Source organism: Xyrauchen texanus, chromosome 34 (genome assembly GCF_025860055.1).
Source record: "Xyrauchen texanus isolate HMW12.3.18 chromosome 34, RBS_HiC_50CHRs, whole genome shotgun sequence".
NCBI classification, from domain to species: domain Eukaryota; kingdom Metazoa; phylum Chordata; class Actinopteri; order Cypriniformes; family Catostomidae; genus Xyrauchen; species Xyrauchen texanus.
The window spans coordinates 18,021,507-18,048,864 of record NC_068309.1 but is presented as its reverse complement, the minus strand read 5'-3'; the positions used below and the strand labels follow the sequence as shown (position 1 = coordinate 18,048,864).

The 27,358-nt window shown below is 42.8% G+C and overlaps 2 protein-coding genes across 3 annotated transcripts in view; both read right to left on the bottom strand.

Moving 5' to 3' along the window:
* capn5b (calpain 5b) overlaps positions 1-2,234 on the bottom strand; it is a 70,579-nt gene extending 68,345 nt beyond the window's left edge. Inside the window, exon 1 of the mRNA XM_052104483.1 lies at positions 2,145-2,234. The gene's annotated coding sequence lies outside the window, so the exon portion shown is untranslated. The remainder of the gene's footprint in view (positions 1-2,144) is intronic.
* Positions 2,235-3,369: 1,135 nt separating this feature from the next.
* On the bottom strand, positions 3,370-26,775 carry cul5b (cullin 5b). 2 transcript variants are annotated; one of them, XM_052105058.1, is made up of 19 exons: positions 26,751-26,775; positions 26,031-26,140; positions 25,678-25,777; positions 25,343-25,519; positions 25,002-25,143; positions 24,738-24,883; positions 21,014-21,094; positions 20,689-20,827; positions 19,997-20,127; positions 16,023-16,130; positions 15,830-15,894; positions 15,573-15,705; positions 15,339-15,470; positions 15,135-15,258; positions 14,533-14,708; positions 14,032-14,193; positions 13,746-13,864; positions 6,431-6,554; positions 3,370-3,964 (listed from the first exon to the last, which is right to left on the bottom strand). In XM_052105058.1, the coding sequence occupies exons 1-19, from the start codon at positions 26,772-26,774 to the stop codon at positions 3,770-3,772; spliced, it is 2,388 nt and encodes a 795-aa protein (XP_051961018.1). In that variant the 5' UTR covers position 26,775; the 3' UTR covers positions 3,370-3,769. The 2 variants fall into 2 exon arrangements, with proteins under 2 accessions (XP_051961018.1, XP_051961019.1); XM_052105059.1 differs by having other exon boundaries at positions 20,734-20,827.
* Positions 26,776-27,358: the final 583 nt, after the last annotated feature.

Genomic DNA, 27,358 nt, shown 5'->3' with positions numbered 1-27,358 from the left:
CATATGAAGTGAACATATACATGTTCTCGAACAGCTTATTGCTGCTTGGACATGAATGAGCCATCTTAAAGGTATAGTAACCTCAAAGATTCTGTCATTATTTACTCACACCTCATGTGGTTCCAAACCAGTTTGACTTTCTTCTGTGGAACATAAAAGTAGATGTTAGGAAGAATGTTTAGTCTCAGTCACCATTCACTTTCATTGTAAGGAGAAAATAAAATGTAATGCGAATGGAGACTGAGGTGATCATTCTTTTTCCACGAAAGACAGAATGTCCTATGGGTTTGGAACAACATGAGGATGAGTAAATTAGACTTTAAATTTGGGTGAACTAACTTTTTAAGAAGATGCAATATGGAATACATCTTATGCCTGATGACAGATTTAAATTTACATAAAATTGACAAATGCACTCACTGCACACTTTATCAGGAACAATATGGTCCTATTAAAGTGCATGACATGGTCTTTCGCTGATGTAGCCCATCTGCCTCAATGTTTGACATCTTGTTCATTCTGAGATGCTATTCTGCTCACTACGATTGTACAGTTACTATAGCCTTTCTGTCAGCCCGAACCAATCTGGCCATTCTCCATTGACCTCTCTCATCAACAATGTCTGCAGAACTGCCACTCAATGGATGTTTTTTGTTTTTGGCAACATTCTGAGAAAACTCTAGAAATGTTTGTGCATGAAAATCCCAGGAGATCAGCAGTTACAGAACTACTCAAACTAGCCCGTCTGGCACCAACAATCCTGCAACGGTTGAAATCACAGAGATCACATTTGTCCCCTATTCTGATAGTTGATGTCAACATTAACTGAAGCTCCTGACCCGTATCTGCATGATTTTACGCATTGCTTTGCTTCCATACGATTGGTTAATTAGGTATCTGCAATTATATGAATATGAATCATGTAGGTGTTTTGCTAATGGAGTACTCAGTGAGTGTAGGTAGACAGAGGTCTTCTGACTTTCTCTCACACCCAACTTATTGACAGCTAGCTCAAACTTCACAAGGGGGTTAATGGAATGATGTGGTTTATGGTCTCAGATCTATTTAGCATTACGCTTAATGTGCGTGGAATGGCAAAAAAAAAAAAAAAAAAAAAAGAAGAAGAAGAAGAGTGAAATAAAGAGAGTTGAACTGTTTCCTTTCTGCAGAAAATGCACTGTATGAATCCCACAGGACGGTAGTGCCCCAACGTGGTGCACCACCGACAGAAACTCCAATTCTGGTTGTTAAAAAGGGAAGGTGGGGGAAAGAACAAGAGAGCTAGAGTGAGAGAAAGAGGGAGTTTCACCGGATAGCTGGCAGAGAAATGGAGTGCAAAAAAGGGCTTGATAAAACCCCCCTCTCTTCTCCCACAATAACCATTTCTGGGTATCCCAGCCATGTCACTGCAGCCACCTCATGAATATATGTAGTATGTCATCATGTCACTAACCATATGCAGTAGCATTACCCTTAACCCAGTCTCCATGCCTTAGAATAGAAACTCATATTTATCCTGAAACAGCTCCTTCTCTACGCATTGTTCAATCCGTTTTAAAATATGTTCGATTCCATATATATTATTGCACTATACAACACCATAAGGTTTTGCAATTTAAATACAAACATGTCATCAGCTGATGCTGTTGAATATACCAAACCGTTTTGGGATAAAGCACGTTATAAACGTTTTCCGTTCAAGATTGACTGTCCACTCTGGTCAGAACGGTGGTCAAACTTATTATAAGAAACGCACGGCGCGTGAACAACTAATTAACTTGCAAAATCGGCTGATAAAGAATAATTCCGCGATATTTTTGTCTGAATGCACCAAAAAGATGCTGTAGGCTTTCACTGGACAAGCGTGCTTTAAATCGAGTCTGCAATGGTCACTAATGTTAACAAAATATGAGCACGTTATTATATCTCAGATCTGCACGGCCACCGTCAGGTAGCAAGATTTACCTCACGCGCTCGGTAAACATGAATCAGGCGCAAACAAGATTGGTTCTCGCTCATCCCATTTGTTTAGATAATTCTAGTCTTGCATTTCAAAACGTGTTAAACTCGATTCAATTTAACATATCCTCAAATAATAGATGCGTCTTATGCCTGGTCTGGCTGCCTGTGAAATAAACCAATACCTGAGCACAACTCCAGTCCCACGGTATCGTCTCTCTCTCTCCGGTCCTCCCGGGATCCAGCGACGTTCTTGCGGTCCCGTGCTGAGGCTCTTCTCGGAGCAGCGCGGATCGGCTCTCAGTTCTCCACTCTCAAGCGTGTCTGGGAGGGGCCTACGAGCGGAGGGGGGGAACCTAGTCTGAGCATGTGCGGCGGGGTAGACACCAATGTATATCCACACACGCACTGACTCTGCGTAGCGATAGTAACTGGTGTATCATGTCACTTTTGTTGCCATTAATCAAGAACATCAGGGGGTTCACACCAAACGCGTCCTTTGCGCTTAAAAAACTAGACGCAGCCCCAAGAGTAGAGCATTTGAACAGTTGAAGACGCGACAGTCAAACTCGTTATTCTGGCGCATGTTTACATATGAAAACAACAAAACATTTTCGGTGTGAACGCTCCCTGAAAATATCACACTGTGCATTGTACTGAATCTTGCGCCAATTTCATCAGTACCATGGATAGCGCCAGTGTACATTCCTAGTTGCCACTAGGGAAACAAACAGGGACATGCACACTAAAAACAGAGATTGTAAACTGATGGGTACAACTACTGAGGAAAAAAATCCCTGTAAAACAAAATCTCATCTTATTCAATGCTGTGAATCAAAAGGATAATTTAATCACTAACAAGAGAAATGAAACTGCCCTAAACTATAAATGTGAATTCATTTTGTTGTTTACGTTTCTGATGTTTAGAGCTAGATTAATTTGATAAACTGGCAATGAAGCCGATATTAACACAGTAGGATGGCCTTTTCAAAATATAATATACAATTTGTGATATACACCAAAATACATTGGTGTTGAAGGCAATACAACCTAAATAACATACAGTTAAGCCACCCAAGATTAAATTGCTGGCATGAACTATTCCCATCAGTGTTGGGTAAATTACTCAAAATAAGTAATCCACTACAAAACACTAATTACTTTTCTTAAAATGTAATACAATTAATACTTATTATACTTTTATGTTACTTTCTAAATCACTTTTCCAAGAAAAGTTTTTTTGTTTTCGACTCAAAATTCAAAATTTCCTCTTCATTCATTCACACGTCCCTTAGCTGTCACAGAAATGCTAACAAACATTAACAGATTCATACATATGAATTCATATTTTAAATGTATTACAGTATACAGTACATACTGCTTTAATGCAAGTAATGTGCGGTAATAAAAAGCAATTACTTTTAAGTCAGTATCTGTAATCTGATTACAAGAATTTAAAATGTAATGCATTGCATTACCTTTTCCCAACTAAAAAGTAATGATGACATTAACTAATTACTTTTTAATCAGATACACCCAGCACTGATTTCCATGCATTCCAGTGATACATGAGCAAACTAAAATTCTGCTCACATTACTCTATTTCTTCCAAAGTTCATTTTTATTCATTTAATATACTTATGAAGTAAGGCAGGGATTTGTCAGCAATTCTCAGCATGATGTGTCTTGTGATAAATCTAGCCAGTCACCCAGCAGGTCAGGCTGGGCAATCAGCTGAAATCAGACAAGAAATCCTCCAAAGGAGAGCTAGTGTCTAAAAAAAGTCCCAGAGTGTACTGGCCATGGTCAGCTACGCCATGTAGATAAACGTGTTAATGTCCATCTCGTCTCGTTTGATGTACTTGCGTTCTATCAGCCACTCTATCTGCTCTTTGATCATTTTCTTCTGGGGCAGAAACATGTTCTTCAGGATTTCCACCAGCTCCGTCTGCAGCTGGGCATTGCTGATCCTCTTCCTCATCTTCATGATCTGAATGATAGCTTCCTGCACAGAGAGGAAGGGGAGCTAGGTTTCAGATCAGGTTTGATGCAGTGTCAATACATCTGAGAAAAATATTAGTTACACACTTTCTACTTTTGTCTAAATCTACATCTGTTTTGAATAGCAACAGTATAGTATATACATGTCTCAATGTCACTGGATGAGATATAAAATATCAAAATAATTGGCATTTGCAAAATGGTGCTAATGGTGCTTAAATACTTTTAACCACACATATTTAGTGGAAGTCAGTACCCCTTATGTTCACACAAGTGTCCTAGCAGAGTAACGATAGGTATAGCACATTAACAATGATCCACAAAATTTGACAACCAGAAAGTGTCAAAATACTTTGTCATACATACAGTGAGGAAAATAAGTATTTGAACACCCTGCTATTTTGCAAGTTCTCCCACTTGGAAATCATGGAGGGGTCTGAAATTGTCATCGTAGGTGCATGTCCACTGTGAGAGACATAATCTAAAAAAAAAAATCCAGAAATCACAATATATGATTTTTTAACTATTTATTTGTATGATACAGCTGCAAATAAGTATTTGAACACCTGTCTATCAGCTAGAATTCTGACCCTCAAAGACCTGTTAGTCTGCCTTTAAAATGTCCACCTCCACTCCATTTAGTATCCTAAATTAGATGCACCTGTTTGAGGTCGTTAGCTGCATAAAGACACCTGTCCACCCCATACAATCAGTAAGAATCCAACTACTAACATGGCCAAGACCAAAGAGCTGTCCAAAGACACTAGAGACAAAATTGTACACCTCCACAAGGCTGGAAAGGGCTACGGGAAATTGCCAAGCAGCTTGGTGAAAAAAGGTCCACTGTTGGAGCAATCATTAGAAAATGGAAGAAGCTAAACATGACTGTCAATCTCCCTCGGACTGGGGCTCCATGCAAGATCTCACCTCGTGGGGTCTCAATGATCCTAAGAAAGGTGAGAAATCAGCCCAGAACTACACGGGAGGAGCTGGTCAATGACCTGAAAAGAGCTGGGACCACCGTTTCCAAGGTTACTGTTGGTAATACACTAAGATGTCATGGTTTGAAATCATGCATGGCACGGAAGGTTCCCCTGCTTAAACCAGCACATGTCAAGGCCCGTCTTAAGTTTGCCAATGACCATTTGGATGATCCAGAGGAGTCATGGGTGAAAGTCATGTGGTCAGATGAGACAAAAATAGAACTTTTTGGTCATAATTCCACTAACCGTGTTTGGAGGAAGAAGAATGATGAGTACCATCCCAAGAACACCATCCCTACTGTGAAGCATGGGGGTGGTAGCATCATGCTTTGGGGGTGTTTTCTGCACATGGGACAGGGCGACTGCACTGTATTAAGGAGAGGATGACCGGGGCCATGTATTGCGAGATTTTGGGGAACAACCTCCTTCCCTCAGTTAGAGCACTGAAGATGGGTCGAGGCTGGGTCTTCCAACATGACAATGACCGAAGCACACAGCCAGGATAACCAAGGAGTGGCTCTATAAGAAGCATATCAAGGTTCTGGCGTGGCCTAGCCAGTCTCCAGACCTAAACCCAATAGAGAATCTTTGGAGGGAGCTCAAACTCCGTGTTTCTCAGCGACAGCCCAGAAACCTGACTGATCTAGAGAAGATCTGTGTGGAGGAGTGGGCCAAAATCCCTCCTGCAGTGTGTGCAAACCTGGTGAAAAACTACAGGAAACGTTTGACCTCTGTAATTGCAAACAAAGGCTACTGTACCAAATATTAACACTGATCTTCTCAGGTGTTCAAATACTTATTTGCAGCTGTATCATACAAATAAATAGTTAAAAAATCATATATTGTGATTTCTGGATTTTTTTTTTTAGATTATGTCTCTCACAGTGGACATGAACCTACGATGACAATTTCAGACCCCTCCATGATTTCCAAGTGGGAGAACTTGCAAAAGAGCAGGGTGTTCAAATACTTATTTTCCTCACTGTATATACACACACACACACACACAGACACACACACAGTAAATGACCTTCAGATCATCACCGAACCTCCACCAAATTTCACAGTGGGTGCCAGACATTATGGCCTCTCCAGGTCTCCGTCTAAACATTAGATGACCAGGTGGAGAATCGGTGATGATCTGGGGGTGCTTCAGAAAGTCTGGAATCAGGCAGATTTGTCTTTGTGAAGCACGCATCAATCAAGCCACATACAAGGTTATCCTAAAAGAAAACTTCTTTCCTTCTGCTCTGACAATATTCCTAACTCTGAGAATTGGTTTTGCCAGCAGGACAATGCCACACAGCCAGGTCAATCAAGGTGTGGATGGAGGACCACCGGATCAAGACCCTGTCATGACCATTCCAATCTCCAGACCCAAACCCCATTGAAAACCTCTGGAATGTGATCAAAAGGAAGATGGATGGCCACAAGCCATCAAACAAATCCGAGCTGCTTGAATTTTTGTGACAGGAGTGGCGTTGTACCTGTGTGCGTAAAATCCTAAGTTGCACAATGCCCTCATTCTCTTCTTCACGCATTCTCTCTGTGGTGAGCTGTAATCGACCAATCAAATTAATCTTCCCTCTTTTCTGGACTTTTGAGTTTTTTCTGTGAAGAAGAAATAATTTAATTAGACTGAGGTCTGTTAAAACATGCAACAGAAAGAATAAGATAGTAATCCAACATTTTATGTATTAATAGATTCTCTTTTATGTATATGGGTTTTTGACATGACAGTTATGGGAAGTTGACATGTCCTGCAGTATGAAATGCTTCATCTAAAACTTTATTAAACAGTATTTCATAATTAATATGCATGCAGCTTTTATTGCCTAATATTAAATTAGTGACTACATGGAATATTTGCACTTAAAAATAAATTAAATACATTCTCATGCAGGGCCATTTAAAATGAAATAGTCAAGACAAAAAGGTAATTAAAAATGATTAAAAAAAATAAGAACAATTAACATGACCAAAGACAATACATTTTAACCTAGACTCTTGATGTTGATTAAAAAAAGTTCATGGACATGCTATGCATCAACTACCCATGGATAGAAAGTAAGGCAATGTTAACATTAACACATTTTCAGTTGAAAAAAATAAATAAAAAAATTCTTGGTTATGAATACGCCCCCATCTGCCATTATTCAAACAAAGAGATAGTCCTGCCCACAACTCATGCCATTGGTTGAGTAATGTTGTTGGGGCGGGTCTAAGCTGGTCGCTCAAAACAGACAGAGTAATTTTAATAGAGCCACGGAAACGTTTGGTTATGTATGTAACCTCCGTTCCCCGAGGGAGGGAACGACATGTTGTGTCGGAGAAGCGACACTAGGGGTCTCTCTTGAGCGCCGATATTCACCTCTGATCTTATTGAAAAGGGCCAATGGGAGTTGGCAGTCAGTATTTGCATACCCCGCCCCGACATACGGGTATTTAAGCCGGGCAAATACGGAGTTCATTCAGGATTTTTCTGAGGAGCCGAAAATGGTCCGCCACAACAGTGGCTCGGTTCAGCGACATGGCGGAGGAAAGACACAACGTGTCATTCCGTCCCTCGGGAACGGAGGTTACATACGTAACCAAACGTTCTCTTCTGTCGCCTTCTCCACGCTGAGTTGGAGAAGCGACACTAGGGGACCCATTCCAATCTTGCCATGCGCTGAACCTTGTACGTGGACCGCCGATACAGAGGCGGGCAGGGATTTCATCCAGTGCCACGCATCGCCTGTACCTGGCTGCACGCACTCTTCCCCAATGCCCCATAAGAACATCGGAGTCCTTCTAGTTACCCTGGAGGGGAACAAGGCGATGTTTGCCAACATGGGAACGGGCCAGCCTGGCTGGGCCTCTTTTCTCTATGTTTCTCACGATAGAGCAATCACGGCCGGGCCCTTACACACATTTAGGGAAGGGGTCTTACCCAGACCCTGCGGAGACCACACCTGCCCTTTTTCTTGGGGAGGAAAAGTGGTAGACACGCCACACGGCCGCCTTAGGGCTCGTGTGGAAAGTATGGTGCGGTGGTAGATCCAGCCTCGAAAGGGGAGTTGCTACAGCACGGCTGACCGAGGCAGCTGTAACTGCCTAAGGGAGACAAGGGGTCCGCCGTAAGGGGACAGAACCGTGGAATTACACACAGGGGAGTCCGAACAGGAGGCCTTCTTATTTTACCTGTAGAGCCCCTATACCAGTACAGGGTGGCCATCAGGGTACCCGCAGTGGCTTGGGTCGGCGAAGTTCCTCCGCTGAACCGCGGACCCGGAGGGCTGGGGAGGAATCGACCAGGGGCCCGACTCGGAGTGGGGCTCCTGGGAAGAAGGCGCACTACTTTACCTTGATGTCAGGAAAAGGGCGCTGGGCGCAGCTGATCCACCCGGCCGGTCGGTTCACGTGTTACCGAAGTTCTACGGGCTCGGATCTGAGAAAACACGAGACGCTAACCGACTCAACGCGGAGGTTGTAAAACCTCGCGAAGGTGTTGGGTGTTGCCCAACCCGCGGCTCTACAGATGTCTGCTAGGGAGGTGCCCTTGGCCAGTGCCCACGAGGACGCAACACCCCTTGTTGAGTGAGCTCGACCCGTAAGGGTAGGGGCACGGCCTGGGTGTGATAAGCCAGTGTGATGGCATCGACAACCCAGTGGGCGAGCCTCTGTTTGGAGATGGCATTCCCTTTCTGCCATCCCCAAAGCAGACAAAGAGCTGCTCAGAGCGCCTGGTGCTCTGTGTGTGGTCCAGGTAAATGCGCAGGGCGCGACTGGACACAGCAACGAAAGGGCTGGGTCTGCCTCCTCCCGGGCAGCCTTGCAGGTTCACTACCTGATCTCGAATGGTGTGGTAGGAACCTTGGGCACATAGCCCGGTCAGCGTCTTAGGATCACAGACGATCTGCCGGACCTAACTCCAGGCAAGTGTCGCTGACAGAGAACGCTTGCAGGTCCCCCGACCCTCTTAATGGAGGCGAAGCCGATCAGCAGGGCCGCCTTAAGAGAGAGGGCCCTGAGTCCAACTGATTCGAGCGGCTCGAAGGGAGGTCTCTGGAGTCCTGCCAAGACTACCGAGAGATCCCAGGAGGGAACTAGGCCTGGCCGGGAGGGATTCAACCTCCGGCGCCTCTCAGTAACCTGAGGATCAGGTCGTGCTTACCCAAAGACTTGCCGCCTACAGGATCGTGGTGGGCGGCGATAGCGGCAACATACACCTTGAGGGTGGACGGGACAGCCTCCTGTCCAGCCTCTCCTGTAGGAACAGAAGCACTGACCTAATCGCAAGATCTCTGCGTGGTCTTCGCCTCGGAAGAACACCAATCTGCAAACAAGCCCACTTTAGGGCGTAAAGGTGCCTGGTAGAGGGGCTCTGGCTTGGTTGATGGTATTCACAACGGTCGCCGGTAAGCCGGCTAGCTCTTCCGCTGCCCGGCCCAGGGACCAGACGTGGAGGTTCCAGAGGTCTGGGCGCGGGTGCCAGAGCGTGCCCCGCCCCTGAGAGAGGAGGTCCTTTCTCAGGGAATTCGCCAGGGAGGAGCTGTCGCGAGGAGCCTGAGTTCCGAGAACCAAGTCCGAGTGGGCCAGTAGGGGCCACCAACGTGACTTGCTCCTCGCCCTCCCTGACCTTGCACAGCACCGTGCAAGAAGGCTCACTGGGGAAATGCGTATTTGCGCAGCCCCGAGGGCCAGCTGTGTGCCAGCTGCCTGTCCCGAGGGGAGCCTCTGTTAGGGCGCACCAGAGCGGGCAGTGGGAGGTTTCCTGGGCGCTAACAGGTCTACCTGGGCCTTGCCAAACCGTTCCCAAATCAGCTGGACCGACTGGGGTGAAGCCTCCACTCTCGCCGGGCAGGCGTTGTCATGATAGCGCGTCCGCTACGACGCTGAGCTTGCCGGGATGTGAGTGGCACTGCTAGCTCCATAGGAGGAGACGGCGGGCGAAGTTGTGACATGTGGCGGAGCGTGCACGCCTTGGCGATTTATGTACGCCACCACCGCGGTGCTGTCCGATCTCACGAGGACATGTTTGTCCCGAACTAACGGGAGGAACTTCCTGAGAGCAAGAAGGACGGTCAGCAACTCCAGGCAATTGATGTGCCAACGCAGCGGGCCCCTTTCCAACGGCCCGCTGCTGCGCGCCTGCTGCACACGGCACCCCACCCGACCGGAGGCGCCGGTTGTGACCAGGACGCGCCGGGACACCTGCTGCAGGGGCACTCCTGCCCGTAAAAAGCAGAGGTCTGTCCAGGGTCGGAGTGTTTTGAGGCAGGTGGGGTGATCCTCACCCGACGCGTGCCGCGGTGCCATGCTTGTCTCGGGACTCGAGTCTGGAGCCAGTGCTGGAGTGGTCTCATATGCATCAACCCCAGCGGCGCGACCACCACGGAGGATGCTATATGCCCCAGGAGCCTCTGGAAAAGTTTTAGAGGGACCACTGTGCCTGGCTTGAAGGAAGCGAGGCAGTCCAGCACCGACTGAGCACGCTCACTGCGTGAGACGTGCTGTCATTGAGACTGAGTCTAACTCCAACCCGAGAAAAGAGATGCTCTGAACCGGAGTGAGCTTGCTCTTTTCCCAGTTGACCTGAAGCCCTAGCCGCTGAGGTGCCGGAGCACCTGGTCTCTGTGTGTGCATAGTAACTCTCGAGAGTGTGCTACGATGAGCCAGTCGTCGAGGTAGTTGAGAATGCGGATGCCGGCTACCAGAACGGGCAAGGGCCACCTCTGCGACTTTCGTGGAAGATGCGAGTGGACAGAGACAGGCCAAGGGGAGGACTTTGTACTGAAACGCCTGGCCGTCGAACGCCAACCGTAGGAAGGGTCGGTGTCGTGGCAGAATTGAGACGCGGAAGTACGCTGCCCTTCAGGTCCACCGCTGTAACCAATCTAGATGCTGAACGCCAGCCAGAATATTTCTCTGCGTAAGCATTTTGAACGGGAGTTTTAACAAGGCCCGATTGAAAACTCGCAAGTCCAGGATTGGTCGTAAGCCGCGCTTTCTTGGGTACAATGAAGTAAGGGCTGTAGAAACCCTTCCTCATTTCGGTTGGAGGGACGGGCTCTACCGCGCTCTTGGCTAAGAGGGTCACGATTTCGCGCGCAGGGAACTGGCGTGCTCGCCGTGTACTGCGGAAAGCGGACGCTCCTGAAGGGGGCGGAGCCGGGCAAACTGAATTGGCGTAATCGAAGTCGAATGGTCCGGTGCAGCCAGCGTGATGCGCTGGGAAGCTGAAAGCCACGCTTCCCAGCTCTGGCGCTTAGGGGCACCAAAGGGACGCAGTATTTTGGACGCACCCGTGGGGCCTCGCGAGCGGGCGGAACAGGTAATGCAGTGTCGGGCGGCTTCGCTGCGGCCTGAGGCTGAGGTGCTGAGAATAGACTCAAAGCACTTACCTTGCTCCGCGCACCGCAGGGGCGGGTTCTTGACTGAGGAGGAGGTCTGATGTTGGCGCCCTCTGGACTCGCCTGAACCGGCCGGCCGGGGACAGTCGTGGGCAGGCGGAAGGCGGATCGCCGCCCCGTGTACCGGACTGTTGTGATCTGAAAGCACATTGCCGCGAAAACGGCATTTGCGGCCAGGTGACCCAGAGGCAAAGGAAATAGCTCTTTATTGAGAATGTGGGTACCGCAGCCCCCGCCAGGGGTGTGGCAAATGAAAAACAAAGGATTCTCCTCCCGCCCTCCACCGGGGACGGAGCGGTCTTACCACCTCGAGCTAACATCTTCGGCTCTGGGTCGGCTGTCTCAGGAACGCTTGGGAGCCTTCCGGTCCTGGAGGGGGTTCGTGGAGACAGGGGCGTGCACCGCCTGCGGAGTGCTCTCGACGCTGGGGCTGAGAGCTGGGCCCGGGTTGAGGCGGAGCAGGAGCTGGTTTCCTCGCAGGGGGACGTCCTCGGGCGGGCAGACGGGGCAGGGCCCGTGAGCGGTGCCATCGCTCTGTCCGGAAAGTGCCTCGCGCCTGTGGCCTTCGCCGCTCTCAGGGTGAGGTCAGTCGCTGAGCGCAGTTCCTGCAGCACATCAGGATCAGGTCCACCCCGTGCATGTTTCTGAGAGCTTTGGCCTGGTGGACTTGCAGGAGGGCCATCGCATGCAGGGCGGAGGCAGCACGCCCAGCCAGTAGTGCAGGCCTTCGCGTTAGCGAGGATGTTGTCCTACAGGGCTTGGATGGGAGTACGGGCTACCCCGCCAGGAGGTAGGGCTACCGGGCATAGATGGTGCGCAACTGCCCTATCAACCTGGGGAATCGCGTCGCACTCGCGGCGCCTCCGCCGTCGAGGGTGGAGAGAGTGGAGCCGGTGGCACCTAGACGAGCCGGAGAGCGGGCTCTCCACGTAGACGCCAGCTCATCATGCACCTCCGGAAGAAAGGGACCGGGGATGCGAGGTCGCGAACGCGCGCTGCCCCCAGGAACCAATCATCCAACCAAGAAGGCTGTGGGGAGTATGGAGGGTTCCAGTCCAACCCCACGCCAAGGCGCCCGGCAAGCATGTCGGACATCTGAGCTGCCGGCCTCAGCCTGGGCCTGCTGGCCCGAAGGCGGTAGTCCAGGGGAGTCCTCGGCATCAGACACCGCGACTCTCCGATGCAGCGGCGAGCTCATCTGCTTCGACTCGGAGGATAGACAGCCGGGCCGCGAGGCGAAGCCACTATCGCCAGCGAAGCGGACGGAGACCAGCGAAGCGTGTCGGGAACGGAGGTTCGCGGGGGCTACCCGGCGAAACTGCACCCGCTGCTGCCCCAAATCACCCCCAGCCAACAGCACCGCGCTTAATCCCGTGGGAAGAAGGAGCAATGCGGGTGCAGCTGGGGTGGCTTGCTTTCTGTTGAAAGCGAGCCGCTATCGCTAACGTGGTCATGGTCATGTTCTCGCAGTAAGAACATGAACCATCCACAAACGCCGCCGGTGTGATCGCGCCCAAACACACGAGACAGCTCTGTGGCCGTCTGAAGCAGAGAGCACTCTACCGCGATCCAGGAACGCACACAGGGGCGGAAAGGCATCTTGAAAAGACGCGCCCTTAAAAGGACATTCAACGCCGCTGTGTTTGCTCTTTTAGAGAAAATTACTCTTTTAGTAAAAACTCTTTTAATACACAGTGTGTGTGTGTGTACGTGTTCGCGCTGTCGGCGCTCAGGGGCAACAATGCACGCGTGCACTGAGAAGGAGAAAGCCGCTGTTGTGCGCCGCCAAGATCCAACAGCATGCAGATCGTCAGAGGAAAACAGGAATGTTTAAGTGGCGTGTAATTCGCAGCAAACTGCAGACAGACCATCGGCTCGAAGAAATTTTCTGAATGAACTCCGTGATTTGCCCCGCTTAAATACCCGTATGTCCGGGGGCCGGGTATGCAAATACTGACTGCCAACTCCCATTGGCCCTTTTCAATAAGATCAGAGGTGAATATCGGCGCTCAAGAGAGACCCCAATGTCGCTTCTCCGACACAACGTGGAGAGAGCGACAGAAGGGGAACACAGTGTTTCTAGTTTTAGAGAAAATGTACCTATAAATGGCTTACTTATATTTGTCTCTGCATATTAAGCTGGGATAAGAGTAAGTATTCTAACACAGAAAAAGTTGCATCCTACAGCTATATGAATGTGGTGCTAGAGAGATTTTCATTGGGGGACAAAATGCCATTCCACTGTGGATGAGGGGGATAACTGTAGGAAAATGTATGTGTTTTCAATTGAAAACATATTAGAGTGGATGTGACCTAAATGTTAAGAAAATATACTTTCAATTCAATAAAACACATTTAACCAATTATCATTGTTAATCTAACGCAAACAATGATAAAGTGTACTTACATTAAAGAAAACTCTTGGTTGATGTAAAACAGAGTGCCTTCAGCAAAATCTTTTGGGGAAGACACCACAGGTTCATATGAAAGCACCTGACGTTTTAGCTTAGGAAAGGCTACAAGGGACTATGTATAAATGAAAACAGAACAAAAGAATAAGGCAGTAAACAGTAATCATTAGTCAATGTCATATTACATTTTAGATTACTTTAATCAGAGCACGTTCTTCCTAAAAAGGTAACCGTTATTTAAGATGCAGAGGTGTAATTTCACTCAGATAAAGATTCCAATACCCAGAGGGTCCGGCGCAGCTCAGCATCTGGAAGTTCTGTGGCTAGTTTCAGGTTCTCAAACGTGATCCTCTCTCTGGGCCTTTGGTTCCACGCAAACAGCACAGCTAACTGGAACGTTGTGACTTCTAAATCATATTGTCCAACTTCATTCTTGAATGTGATCTAGAGATAAAAAAGGTGATACAAAGGGTGACACCAAGCATGACCTGTTCCCATGGTGTGACAGACCCTGTATAAAATGTTAAAATAGAGACTCAGTGTAGCAAGAATGCTACTTTATCAAAAACCGAATGAAAGTTTACAGCAATCCATTTAATTTCCCACAAATTCCCAGTAGTAGGGCTTGCATGCAACCAAGCGCATTGCTCTTTTTATTGGTGACATTACAAAACACACAGAGGACAAATTAGTCTCAATGGAAGAGGCCGGTTTTTGGTTCTCCTTTTATTCCCCACAAAAAAGGAGCATGCTTTTATACAAAGGATACATGCTGCCACTCACTATGCCATTGGACATCAGATGGTGCCAGTGTAATTTTCTGCCACTGTGGTTCTTTTTATAAAACTCCTCAACTTCTGGAATGAGATCTTCTAGTTCGGTGGGTAGAGATACAAACACTTTCTCTGAACTCCGAGACCACGCTCCAGCATTCAGGATCTTAATGTTGACCGAGTCAGCTGTAGTGTCAAGACATACATAAAATAAGTCAAACTTACAAATGTACACATACAAAATTATTATTATTTTTTTTTAGATGTATCCAACTCAAATTAGTTTAAAAAAAAAATAATAATTCAAACAAACAAATGAAATTTTGAAATCAGATTAAAATCTTATCAGTTTGAACAGTCAGATCGGATTTCAAGTAGCATGTAGTCAAGTGGTATCGTATTTACGCTTACATCATTCCTAACCCAAATTATATAGATACCATATGTTGACTACGTTTACATGGACACCAGAAGGTGGCTTGTTGCAAGAAAATGGCGTATTGCTTTAAAGATTTAATCACCAGCAAAATTACAGTGTGGATAGTCCATCCTAAAGATTGGATTTGAAAACAGATTTTGTGTGTAAACAAACTATGACTATGCATTTCTGACCTGGTAATGCAAGTTTGTTGTGTTTGTGCATTTCTTTGAATGACTGATTTAAATCCTCTGAAACTTTGATGTCCTGGAACATTCTGGCCAGCTTGTTTACATAATCAGCAGGCATTCCAACCTCCTGCAAAAAGACAAAGTTGAAAAGATCTATGAACTAAATATTAACATCAACTATCCTGAGAGTTTTTAAGCACGCCTTACCCTGAGCCACTCTACCATGTTCTCTTCAATCTCACTGTCTGCAGAAATGTCAAGGATTAGTCTACGGGTCAAGTGTGCTTTGTGGTACCTCATGAAGACGTCTTTATTCTGAACATACTTTAGAACCAAAAGCTGTAATCATTACATAAAAACAAATAATTAAAACAACATCTGATTTTGACCCCTGGATTTTTCCCAATAAGATTTAATATATCGCTCCAACCTCTCTCTTACCACTTCCTTCAACTTAGCTTCTATCTCCTCTGAAGTGAGTTTCTTGCTTAATGTAGTCTTTCTAAGAAGCATGTCGCAGTAATTGGCCAGCAGCTCCGGGCACTTGGACTCTGGCTGTGTTTTCAGTCCCACCCTGCATAAAAATTACAAATAGTATAAACCAAGACATGGAGTGATCAAAATGTGTCCAAAACAAGCTGGGCATATTTACAAGATACACCTACTGTATATAAGAGGTTCTTATAGAGGCATCTTACCCTTTTTGTTTTAAAGGGAGTTCTAGTTTAAAAATTGTAGCATCATTCACCACTGCTTTGTATGCCTGTGTAAATATAACAATATGAATGATATAAATTTACAGTGTAGAAAGCCACCCAATCAGAATTGTATTTATTTAATATAAAACCTTTCCCAAAGAAGAATTTGGTTTAAATGATACTTGAGACTTACTTTGTCCCTGCCTGTTAGGAAGCGTGGGTCATCTTTGAATGCATCTTTAACTAATTTACTAAAGCGGTTAAACAATGTGAGAAGCTGCTCAACATATTTTTCTGAGTCCTGAAAAAAGGAAAACAAAATATAAAAGTCACACAGAGGCTAAATGCCACAATGTTTAAAAATAGCTCAGAATGCTATGGTCAGTGAATAACAGACTTAAATTTTGCTCTGTTCCTCATACAAAGCTCCTGTAGGCGGCCAGCTAGGCCCCCGACATGCCTGAGGGGCCCCGCGAACACATGCAAAGTAAAAAGTTAATTTTAAGGAATAAAATTAAAAATATTAATGACGTTTATTTTGAAATTCTCCACAGTTCAATGGTTCTATGGACTTAATAATTTAACATACAATACACAATGACGGTGAAAGCGCAGAACATCATACTAAGCATAAAACAAGCTCTAATCACAAAAAGACAAATAACTGAAAGTTACAACAAATAAAATAACAGCCGTGTATCTAAAATTGGCACAAAGTAAAGCTTAGCAGTACACACTAATCTGCATAATTAATTCATAACGCAAAGTATTGTTGGGAACTGGAGCGCAGCTTCTTATAACAGTATTATCAGAATCAGAATGAGCTTTATTGCCAAGTACGCTTACACATACAATGAATTTGTCTTGGTGACATAAGCTTCCAGTGCACAAACTACACAACATATACACTCACCTAAAGGATTATTAGGATCACCTGTTCAATTTCTCATTAATGCAATTATCTTATCAACCAATCACATGGCAGTTGCTTCAATGCATTTAGGGGTGTGGTCCTGGTCAAGACAATCTCCTGAACTCCAAACTGAATGTCAGAATGGGAAAGAAAGGTGATTTAAGCAATTTTGAGCGTGGCATGGTTGTTGGTGCCAGACGGGCCGGTCTGAGTATTTCACAATCTGCTCAGTTACTGGGATTTTCACGCACAACCATTTCTAGGGTTTACAAAGAATGGTGTGAAAAGGAAAAACATCCAGTATGCGGCAGTCCTGTGGGCAAAAATGCCTTGTTGATGCTAGAGGTCAGAGGAGAATGGGCTGACTGATTCAAGCTGATAGAAGAGCAACTTTGCCTGAAATAACCACTCGTTACAACCGAGGTATGCAGCAAAGCATTTGTGAAGCCACAACATGCACAACCTTGAGGCGGATGGGCTACAACAGTAGAAGACCCCACCGGGTACCACTCATCTCCACTACAAATAGGAAAAAGAGGCTACAATTTGCAAGAGCTCACCAAAATTGGACAGTTGAAGACTGGAAAAATGTTGCCTGGTCTGATGAGTCTCGATTTCTGTTGAGACATTCAGATGGTAGAGTCAGAATTTGGCGTAAACAGAATGAGAACATGGATCCATCATGCCTTGTTACCACTGTGCAGACTGGTGGTGGTGGTGTAATGGTGTGGGGATGTTTTCTTGGCACACTTTAGGCCCCTTAGTGCCAATTGGGCATCGCTTAAATGCCACGGCCTACCTGAGCATTGTTTCTGACCATGTCCATCCCTTTATGGCCACCATGTACCCACCCTCTGATGGCTACTTCCAGAAGGATAATGCACCATGTCACAAAGCTCGAATCATTTCAAATTGGTTTCTTGAACATGACAATGAGTTCACTGTACTAAAATGGCCCCCACAGTCACCAGATCTCAACCCAATAGAGCATCTTTGGGATGTGGTGGAACGGAGCTTCGTGCCCTGGATGTGCATCCCACAAATCTCCATCAACTGCAAGATGCTATCCTATCAATATGGGCCAACATTTCTAAAGAATGCTTTCAGCACCTTGTTGAATCAATGCCACGTAGAATTAAGGCAGTTCTGAAGGCGAAAGGGGGTCAAACACAGTATTAGTATGGTGTTCCAAATAATCCTTTAGGTGAGTGTAAATATATATATTAGTTTTAACTGTTCATGAGATGGATAGCCTGAGGGAAAAAACAGTTCCTGTGCCTGACGGTTCTGGTGCTCAGTGCTCTGTAGCGCCAGCCAGAAGGCAACAGTTCAAAAAGGTAGTGGGCTGGGTGAGTGGGATCCAGAGTGATTTTTCCAGCCCTTTTACTCACTCTGTAAGTATATAGTTCTTGAAGGGATGGTAGGGGGTATCCAATAATCCTCTCCGCAGTACAAACTTTCCTTTGTAGTCTTCTGATGTCTGAATTCATAGCTGAACCAAACCAGACAGTTATTGAAGTGCAGAGGACAGACTAAATGACTGCTGAGTATAACTGGATCAGAAGCGCCTGTGAGAACTTCCTCAACTGGCAAAGGAAGTACAACCTCTGCTGGGCCTTTTCCACAATGGAGTCAATGTGGGTCCTGTGAGAGGGTAGAGCCACGGAACCTGAATGACTCCACTACTGCCACAGTGCTATTCAGGATGGTGAGCAGCCAATAGTGAGTGTCTTATTAGACATAGATCACACACACACCATGTTGAATAATGCGCAAGCCTGACAGAAAATAAGTTATGAAAAATATTGCTTTGTGGCTATTTGAGTCTTTGAGTGTTACTTTGTGTAAATGATAGCAGAAACAGTGCTTTTCAGATCATTAGGTGTTTTCACATTTTCTCAAGAATAGGCTAATCTGCTGGGGAAGGAATTCAGACACTGTCAATATAAAGCCACAAAAAATTCACACAGAGTGAAAATATGAGCAACTAGTCTAGAAAATAACCAAACAATCCTATCTGCAAGATCTCTGCTCACTAAGAGGTATGTGTTTATTCATTACAACTTTTGGTTTTCATTGAATTTGTTGCTCTAAATAAAAATGTGCACATCATTATTTGGGTAGTTGAAATGGAATTTCAAGCATTGTCAGCAGTGTCTTATACTATTAAAACTATCTAAAACTTCTTATACATAATTTTCTTATTTTGTGTTACTATAATGGGTAACACTTATGGTTGTATTTGTTAACATTAGTTAACTACATTAGTTAACATGAACTAGCAATAAACAATTGCATTTTTATAAATTGACATTAGAATAATAAATGCAGGAAAACTGTATTACACATTGTTAATAATACCTATGTAAACCTTATTGTAAAATGTTACACAGTAATTATCATACTTGCAGTTTCCATGACCACATTTTAACTGAGACACTAGTTTATTTGTACTTCTAGATAAAATATGAGTCGAAACAAGGGCTAACATAGACAAGAGAAAACAAGGAACACCTGGGAAAACAATCAGGGAGAACCAATAATGAAATAAAACTACAAAAGGACTACACAACAAACAGGAAACTTAACAGGAATTTCAATATAAAAGCACAAAAACAGGAATATGACACAGTGGTTCTATGGATATTTTAAACTTCTGACAATTTTCACAACGGGGGGACAATTTTCATGATTTCACCTAGGGCCCCACTAACCCATGGGCCGTGGCACTGTGTATTACTTGAAATAAAGTGCATTTACGGCACACTGAGCACTTTATTAGGAACACTTTGGTCTAAAAAATTACCTGACACGATCTGCTGTTGTAGCCACATGATTGCCTGATTAGATAATCGTATAAATAAGCAGGTGTAAAGGTGTTCCTAATAAAGTGCACAGTGAGAGTAGAATACAAGTTGAATGCACCACTTTCATGATACATGGCTTTTGCATCCTTTTTTGAGGCTTGAAAATTGTAATTGTATGGAAAAATGTAATGTTCCACAGAAGAAACTCACACAAGTTTGGAACAACGTGAAGGTGAGTAAATGATGACCTCATTTTTATTTTTGGATTAATTAGTCCTCTAAGTAACATAATTTATCATACATCCACAAGCATGTGCACAGATTACACTTGAGTCTTGAGTTCACCACCAACTGAACAATCAACTTTGTAAGTCTGTACAGGATCCATAATATATCTGGCATAATAAATATGTCAGATAAATTAAAGCATCTACTGTCTCTACTCACAGTGGTAATAGTCTCTGCTGAGGCCACCATGTCAGCCAGACCTGCGTTCATGATATGATCCTCCAGGTCCTTTAGCATAGGCTCAATGCCACTGGGCACTTTGTCCATGAGCGAGAACATGAGGTGCAACTCTGTAGAACACACGCCAAGAGCAGACTTTAATAAAATACTAATGATAGAAAATGTTGAAATCATTATCCTAAAAAAAAAAGTTTGTATCTACAAAGTACCTACACTTTTTTACCAGTGACTTCCATTACCTTTCCAGTCATTTGTGATTACTGGATAAGGATTTTTAAAAATTATTTTGATTAAGACTTTTGATTTGCCAATTCAATCATTCAAACCAATTTGTGATTCGACTGATTCATTGAAAAGACTGAATCATAAATCAAACATAAATATGGCTTGCAAGTAAGTTTTACTCTACACAAGGGTTTTTCCAAGACAATACAATCCCTTAAGCTACAAAGCTCTAAAGCCAAAATGCTGCATTCTTTTCAAGTAAACCAAGTAAACACACAACACACAAACAAAGTGATTTCTCTCACATTACATGCAATATGGTTGTATGCTGTTGTGTTAATTACAGACTTCACATGTGAAATGGGTTTGTGGACTGAATGATGATTAGCACACAAAAACACAGATGGTTGGATGGGTGGGTGGGGAATTGTGATCCCATTGCCAACCTGAACTTGCTGAGCCTTTGGTGCCAGAGCTCCTGCCGTACTCACTCTCTGTCTCGTTCCGCTTGATCATTCCCGGACATTCGGCCAGGATTGTCTCTTTGAACGATGTCACCAGTGCATTCACACAACAGTCCATTAGCTGAATGAATGCAAAAGGTACAAACTAAGCACCCAATGATAGTATGCAAACACAAAGACAAACACACACTACATGCTGAGCATTATTTAATAAGGTGGGACCACAGGCTCTTGTTTTGAAGTATTTCTGGTGCAAAGAACCAAGGATGCAACAATTCAAAAGCTTTCAGAGGTTACTTATACTTACTGCCTGGACAGAGTTACATTCACGTCTGGTTTCCAGATATCGAAGGGCACGTTTCTCCTCTTCTTTTAACTTGCCATCTGCCTGTCAATCAAATGCACCACCTGTGATGAACAACTCTTAAATATTGTAAAATATGGCACAAACAATTAAATATCATCCAGACACACTTTTCTAGTTTAGGAAGCCAGGTTAGCAATTCGAAATTCGAAATTCTCCATTGTTAATATAATATTAAACCTCTTATGGTATTTGGTCATTTCTAACCGAAATACATTTTCCTCATTTAATAAAAATTGCTTCCTTTATCTGAGCAGTACAAGACTTGGTGACATTTCCTCCATTTGCCATCTGAACATCCCCCCAAAAATTTGATTTTATTCAAAGTCTAAGTGGTCGTAAAAAAAAATAAATAAATAATGACACCTTTGGCATTCGTGGTCAAAATTGACTGACCATTAATATGAATGGGAAAGAAAAACAAAACAAAACAAAAAAAGAGCAATTTTTTTTATCTGTCAAATACCAACAATACATTTTCCACAATGCAGAACAAAAACAGACAGAAATTACAGGGTGAGACTCTAAAACATCCTCAGGGCAAAACATAAACACACACTCACAAACAAACACACTTACACACACAAATGTGAACTGGTGGACAATGACACAGAGCCTTTTTTACATTTGTCAAAACAGCCAATAAGTCAGTCATAATGCTAAACACACACACACTCTGCTGGCATAACATGCCTAATAAATCAATATTTTTCTTCCTTTAATTCTCATTGACCTTTTTGCCAATGTATTGAAATGTATTTTCAATCGCTTTCCACTCCTAATTAATCTACAAACGAATAGCAAAAAACAAAAAAATGTATCCAATCAGAATTTATTCCTTGATGCTTACAAGCAAAGTGTGACAACTGTTTCACAAATCGCATGCCTGAAGCCATGCTGCTTAGCCGAAGCAGCATGTGAGTCTGAGCTCCACCCATCAGGCCTTCAGAATTTCCGCAGAATCCCTCAACACTGCAGTGAATAGGCATCTCAAGTCAGATTGTCAGATTCATCAGCCAATCAGATTGATTTATTTGTTCTTGTAGGTGTGGTCTTTAGGATATGTCCCAGTCCAGGCCTTCTAGCTGGCCTTGAGTGACACAATCACTCTTTAAGAGCGTGAGATCTTGCTGACGAGTCTGCTGTCATCACTGCTGTTATTGCCGTTGAGAAAGAGATCCTTATGGATTTAACAACCTAATTTGTTCAGTGTGATCATACGATTGATTAATTAAACAGGAAAGGAGGATGGATTTTCACTTCAAGCTAATTGGTAAGTGCTATTTGCATTGTTATAGCAACATCAGGAGTTTAGATTAGTGTAAATTAGGCTGTTTGAGCATTCAGTGTCAGATCAAGTTTTGAAAAGTAACCATGTACCCTGACAAAACAACATTTATTGCAAGCAAAATTTAAATCAAAAATATTATTAGGGAGCTTTTTCTTTGTATTAGAAATCCTTGGTTCTGGCTTTAAAATTTCAATTGGTATTATTAGATGACTGCCATGTAATGCACTATAGTCATACTGTGTCTTATTCATTGTGAAACTGTATTTTTTTAATGGCATGAATTGCACTGAAGTCCTAGACTTAAAATGCATGAGCCACTGCTGCTTACAACGCAGAACACACATGCAGAACCAGGACATCAATAAGTGGAACTCTACAGCCATCTTTTGGTTATTGTTGGCATTACAAGTCATCTGTTATTTTCCAGCTGATGACAGCAATCTGACACTCTCAGGCTCTCTCTCTCTCACACACACACACACACACACACACACACACACACACACACACACACACACACACACACACACACACACACATGTTTGCAAAATACATTTTTACTAAAGAAAGTTTGAAATGTTTACACTGATTCTTATTTTTTTATTGTTTTATACTTTAATTGAATTTTCAGAATATTAATTTCAGATCATTTCTGTTTCTTGATGTACATTTTATTGACATTACTATGCATTTACTTTGTTATTACATTTTTATGTTTTAAATAAATTATTGGTAGAAAAATGCTTATTCTGTGTCATTTCTTTGTAACGCCATGGTCAGGTTTGATTGCAAGCGTAAAGACATTAACTGCAATAACTGACACTTCAGATCAATTTAAAATTCTAAACATTGACAAATAATAGTTTGACAATGTCTAAATATATATCCAAATGCATATCTTGTGATAAAATATAAAATTAGGTTACAACAAGCCATAAGACTACACAGTAGGTGGCTACATCTATCTACTGGCTGTTAATAGCATGACATGGTTTTCAAGTCATGTTGTTCACCAGATGGCAGCAATCTGCCTCCAATGTGATATAATGTCATATTTTCTTCCTGTTTCAACTTATAGTAGTATTCCAAAGATTTGCTTAATTCTATATGCAAATTAATGGTCCAATTTATACATTTACATGTAAATAAGATAAAAAAAGAAGAAATTGTATCATTATCATCATCATAAAAAAACAGGGTTACATATCTGAGCCTTCCGGTCAAAAATGACCACAAATATCAAAGGGAGGTGCCCTTTTTCAATACCATAGGAGGGTTTAAGAAGCACCACAACAAAAACACACTCACTGTTTCCCAAATGTAAATTAAAGGGATAGTTCACCCAAAAATGAAAATTCTCTCATCATTTACTCACCCTCATGCCATCCAGGATGTGTATGACTTTCTTTCTTCTGCTGAAAACAAACGAAGATTTTTAGAAGAATATTTCAGCTCTGTAGGTCCATACAATGCAAGTGAATGGTGACCAGAACAAGGCAGCATAAAAGTAATACATATGACTCCAGTGGTTAGTATCTGTCTTCTGAAGCTTTATGATATGTGTGGGTGAGTCCTTTTTTTTACTATAAATATGCACTTTCACATTCTGACAGTGAAAGTGGAGATTTATAGTAAAAAATAATAAAAATATTTATTTGTTTCTCACCCAAAGTGATTGAATCACTTCAGAAGACAAATAATAAACCACTGAAGTCCTATGGATTACGTTAATGCTGCCTTCAAAGGCCTGGTCACCTACAGAGCTAATATATATATATATATATATATATATATATATATATATATATATACCAATCTCTGTTTGTGTTCTGCAGAAGATAGAAAGTCATACACATTTGGGATGGCATTAAGGTCATTAAATGATAAGAGAATTTACATTTTTGGGTGAACTATCCCTTTAAAGGAAAAACTCATGTCATTAAACCTACATCTTCCGTTGAACACAAAGCGAAAAAGTTATGTAGAGGTAGAAATAAATACATTTAGTTTACATTTACTATTCACCCTATTTACAACTAATCTTCTCCCACCACTCTCATATCTCATTTGTACTTTGGATCCTGTAACACATTATCATCAATGACAACTGTAAATGACACACTGACATCAAACCAGATTTTCAGTGAATAACGACTTTTGGTCTGATCATCACGCAAATCTATAGTATGGCTTTAGAAGACTTAGAATATAGCGCTCAATACGAAGGTGAGTAAATGACAGAATAAAAATTTTGGGTGAACGATTCCTTTAAAGAGCAAACACAGAAGACTACATTAAGTCAAAACTTACTTACACTGTAATGGGATTCTTTCCAAGTGATATATAAAACACATCCTGTTATACAGTGACACTCACATATTTCATATAGTTTTGGACGCCGTTCTGTTGCAGATAAGAAGGTGCTTGTGTCTTGTAGAACCTCTCTGTGGAGTCCAGATATGCCTTCTCAAAATTCTCTCTATAGATCTGAAGCTTGTCATCAGTGTTGGAACACAGGTTCACTGCAAGATAGAGCAGGAAACCGGCATAAACACCAGGAGAGGTTGATCTGGATGGCATTCAAGAAGCTTTATGGAACGCATTCTGAACAGTAAAACGTCTCTCTAGCTTTTTATTTACCATATGACTCCCGCACTCCGATAACAAGCTGGGAGTCAAAAGCTTCTCCTAATCTCTCTGCATGGACCAACTTCATGGCACTGTCCTGGAGCCGGTTCTTTATATTGCAGAATATAGACTCATTCCATGTGTCAAGCATAAGCTACATAAAAAAATAAAAATAAAATAATGACCCACCTAAATATAGGAATAAAGTGATATTATTCTTCCATTGCTGTAAAATAAAGCCTTTGAATTAAGTGTGGTATAATATCTAAAGTATTCTTTTCAAATCAGCAATCACACATTTTTGGTGTAAAGTGAAATATAAAGTAAATACAAAATTGAGTGGACACTATCACCTTTCTAACAATACTGTCTTCAACATTTGACTTTTTACTGCTCCCTTGGTTGCCCAGCAGGGTGATCTCCAACTTGCAAAAGGGCTTAGGCAGAATATCACACTGCGTGAAGAACTTCCTCCACTCCACAATGTAGGCTTTTAGCAAGGCGGTGTCATCCTGATGACTGAGTACTCGCTGAAACAGACCAGAAAAAGTTACAAGTCTAGAATTTAGAGAAAGGTCACCCTTAATAGGGAAGTTTCAGGCTAACATGAGGTAAAAGTTATTTATACATTACATCTCTTAACCTTTTTAAAAGCATCATACTTTTGTAAAGTAAATTGCAAACATACTGCCTGTGCTTGCTTGATGAAATCTAAGATGTCTTCTTTCAGTGCCTGGTGAATTTTTGCAGGGCCTTTATCGTCCCATAGACAAACTGCATGGACGTCTCTGCAAGTATAACACAGTAGTGTTCATCCACAGGTCGCCAAATGATCTACTGATACAAATACTGGTTATAGCCTAAAATCTGACTGTACTAGTGTACAACAATACAGCTTCCAGTCTATAACCTGTGAGTCCTAAATTCTATTACTGACCATCCAGCCGAGAAAGCTTGAACAGTTAGAAAAAAAACTAAAACACATGAATCTTTGTGAGATTTCAGTTGGTTAATGACTATACCACTTGGAAGACAACTTACGTGAACAAATCAAACCACTGCTGCTTAGTAACTGACTCCTGACGGAGTAACATCAAAACAATGGGACGCATCAAATCCCATTTGTCTTCAAACTGCAGGGAACCTTTATTCTGAGAAAGGAGAAGGAGAAAATGTCAGAAATTAAAAGATGTTATGGGTAATGGGCTTAAAGTATTCACAGAATAGAAACTCAAACAAAACAATTTAGACTTTATCACATATTTATTGAAACAAAAGAGTAACAGTGGGTACTTTACAATTTCAAAGGCTCAAGAATGGGGAAATGTAGATTATATGATAGATTTGTTATAGTTTTAAAATTAGAGAGACAACACCAGGTGACATTTACATCTTGACAGATGTGTAAAATGCCGGCTGTAATAGATTGAGTTATCAACTTTTGGTTTGAAAAATAATAAATCTGTGTCATGCAGAACATTTTTCATATTTTTCTTTTTAATTTTCATGATCCATGAAATACAGCCTGACGAAAGCAGCAGTAAGTTTCCTGATTGTGCAGTGAGGCATCCTTGAATAGAGCTCCTAAACATTATAGCATAAACCTCACTACATTTAACAACGAGAACATTTTACATGAACGCTTTATATTTAGCGATGTAATTAGTTGTCCTGACTGTGTTATAGCATCACCGTCACTTGTCACAGCAAGAAAGGAGACGCAAACGATGTAAAATATTCTTACATTCAGGGACCTCCTACCTTCAATAAATTAGACGTCGCCATGTTTCTTCAACTTATTCCCCGCGCAGTCTCGCGATGTTTGAGGAGGTTTGGTTGCTAGGGAGCATTGTGACAGACTGCATCAGCAGCACTTTCTGTAAATTGCCAGACTATAAAATTAAAGGAGCTTTTTATGCATGCATTTAAATAAAGAAATAAGCACAGTATAAGCATATAATAGTGTGATAAGCTTTTATCAAATTGTTTTTCAAACCGGATCACACAGACTGTCCTGTCCTTGGTTTAGTTCACAATGTTCTCTACCATAATTCTAATAACAGTATGATTGCTGAACTGAACACCATATCCCTCCGACAGGACATTATTATCAACTGTAAAAACAGTAATAAACTGGAGCGTACAAACCTGATCCAATGACGTACGTGATGACTGGCGGTGCGTTCTCTCCAATAACAAACCGAAGACCTACTAGCCTGCCCCTGAAAGAGTTGTTGACTCATTTGTTTTTTGATTATAAAGTTGTCAACAGATTTTGGGTTGAACTGGCCGAATTTATTTTTAAGTTGGTGAATATTGACTACTATTTTACATTAAATTATGTTATTTTGTTCTATGAAATACATTGT

Coding starts and splice junctions, on each gene's coding strand:
- cul5b (XM_052105058.1), bottom strand. CDS start 26,774: ATGGCGACGTCTAATTTATTGAAG. Junction 20,128..20,688: donor CAAAGGCTCAGCAAGTTCAG/GTTGGCAATGGG, acceptor TGTGTTCTACAG/AGTTGCACCTCATGTTCTCG. Junction 15,259..15,338: donor ACATGGTAGAGTGGCTCAGG/GTAAGGCGTGCT, acceptor GTCTTTTTGCAG/GAGGTTGGAATGCCTGCTGA.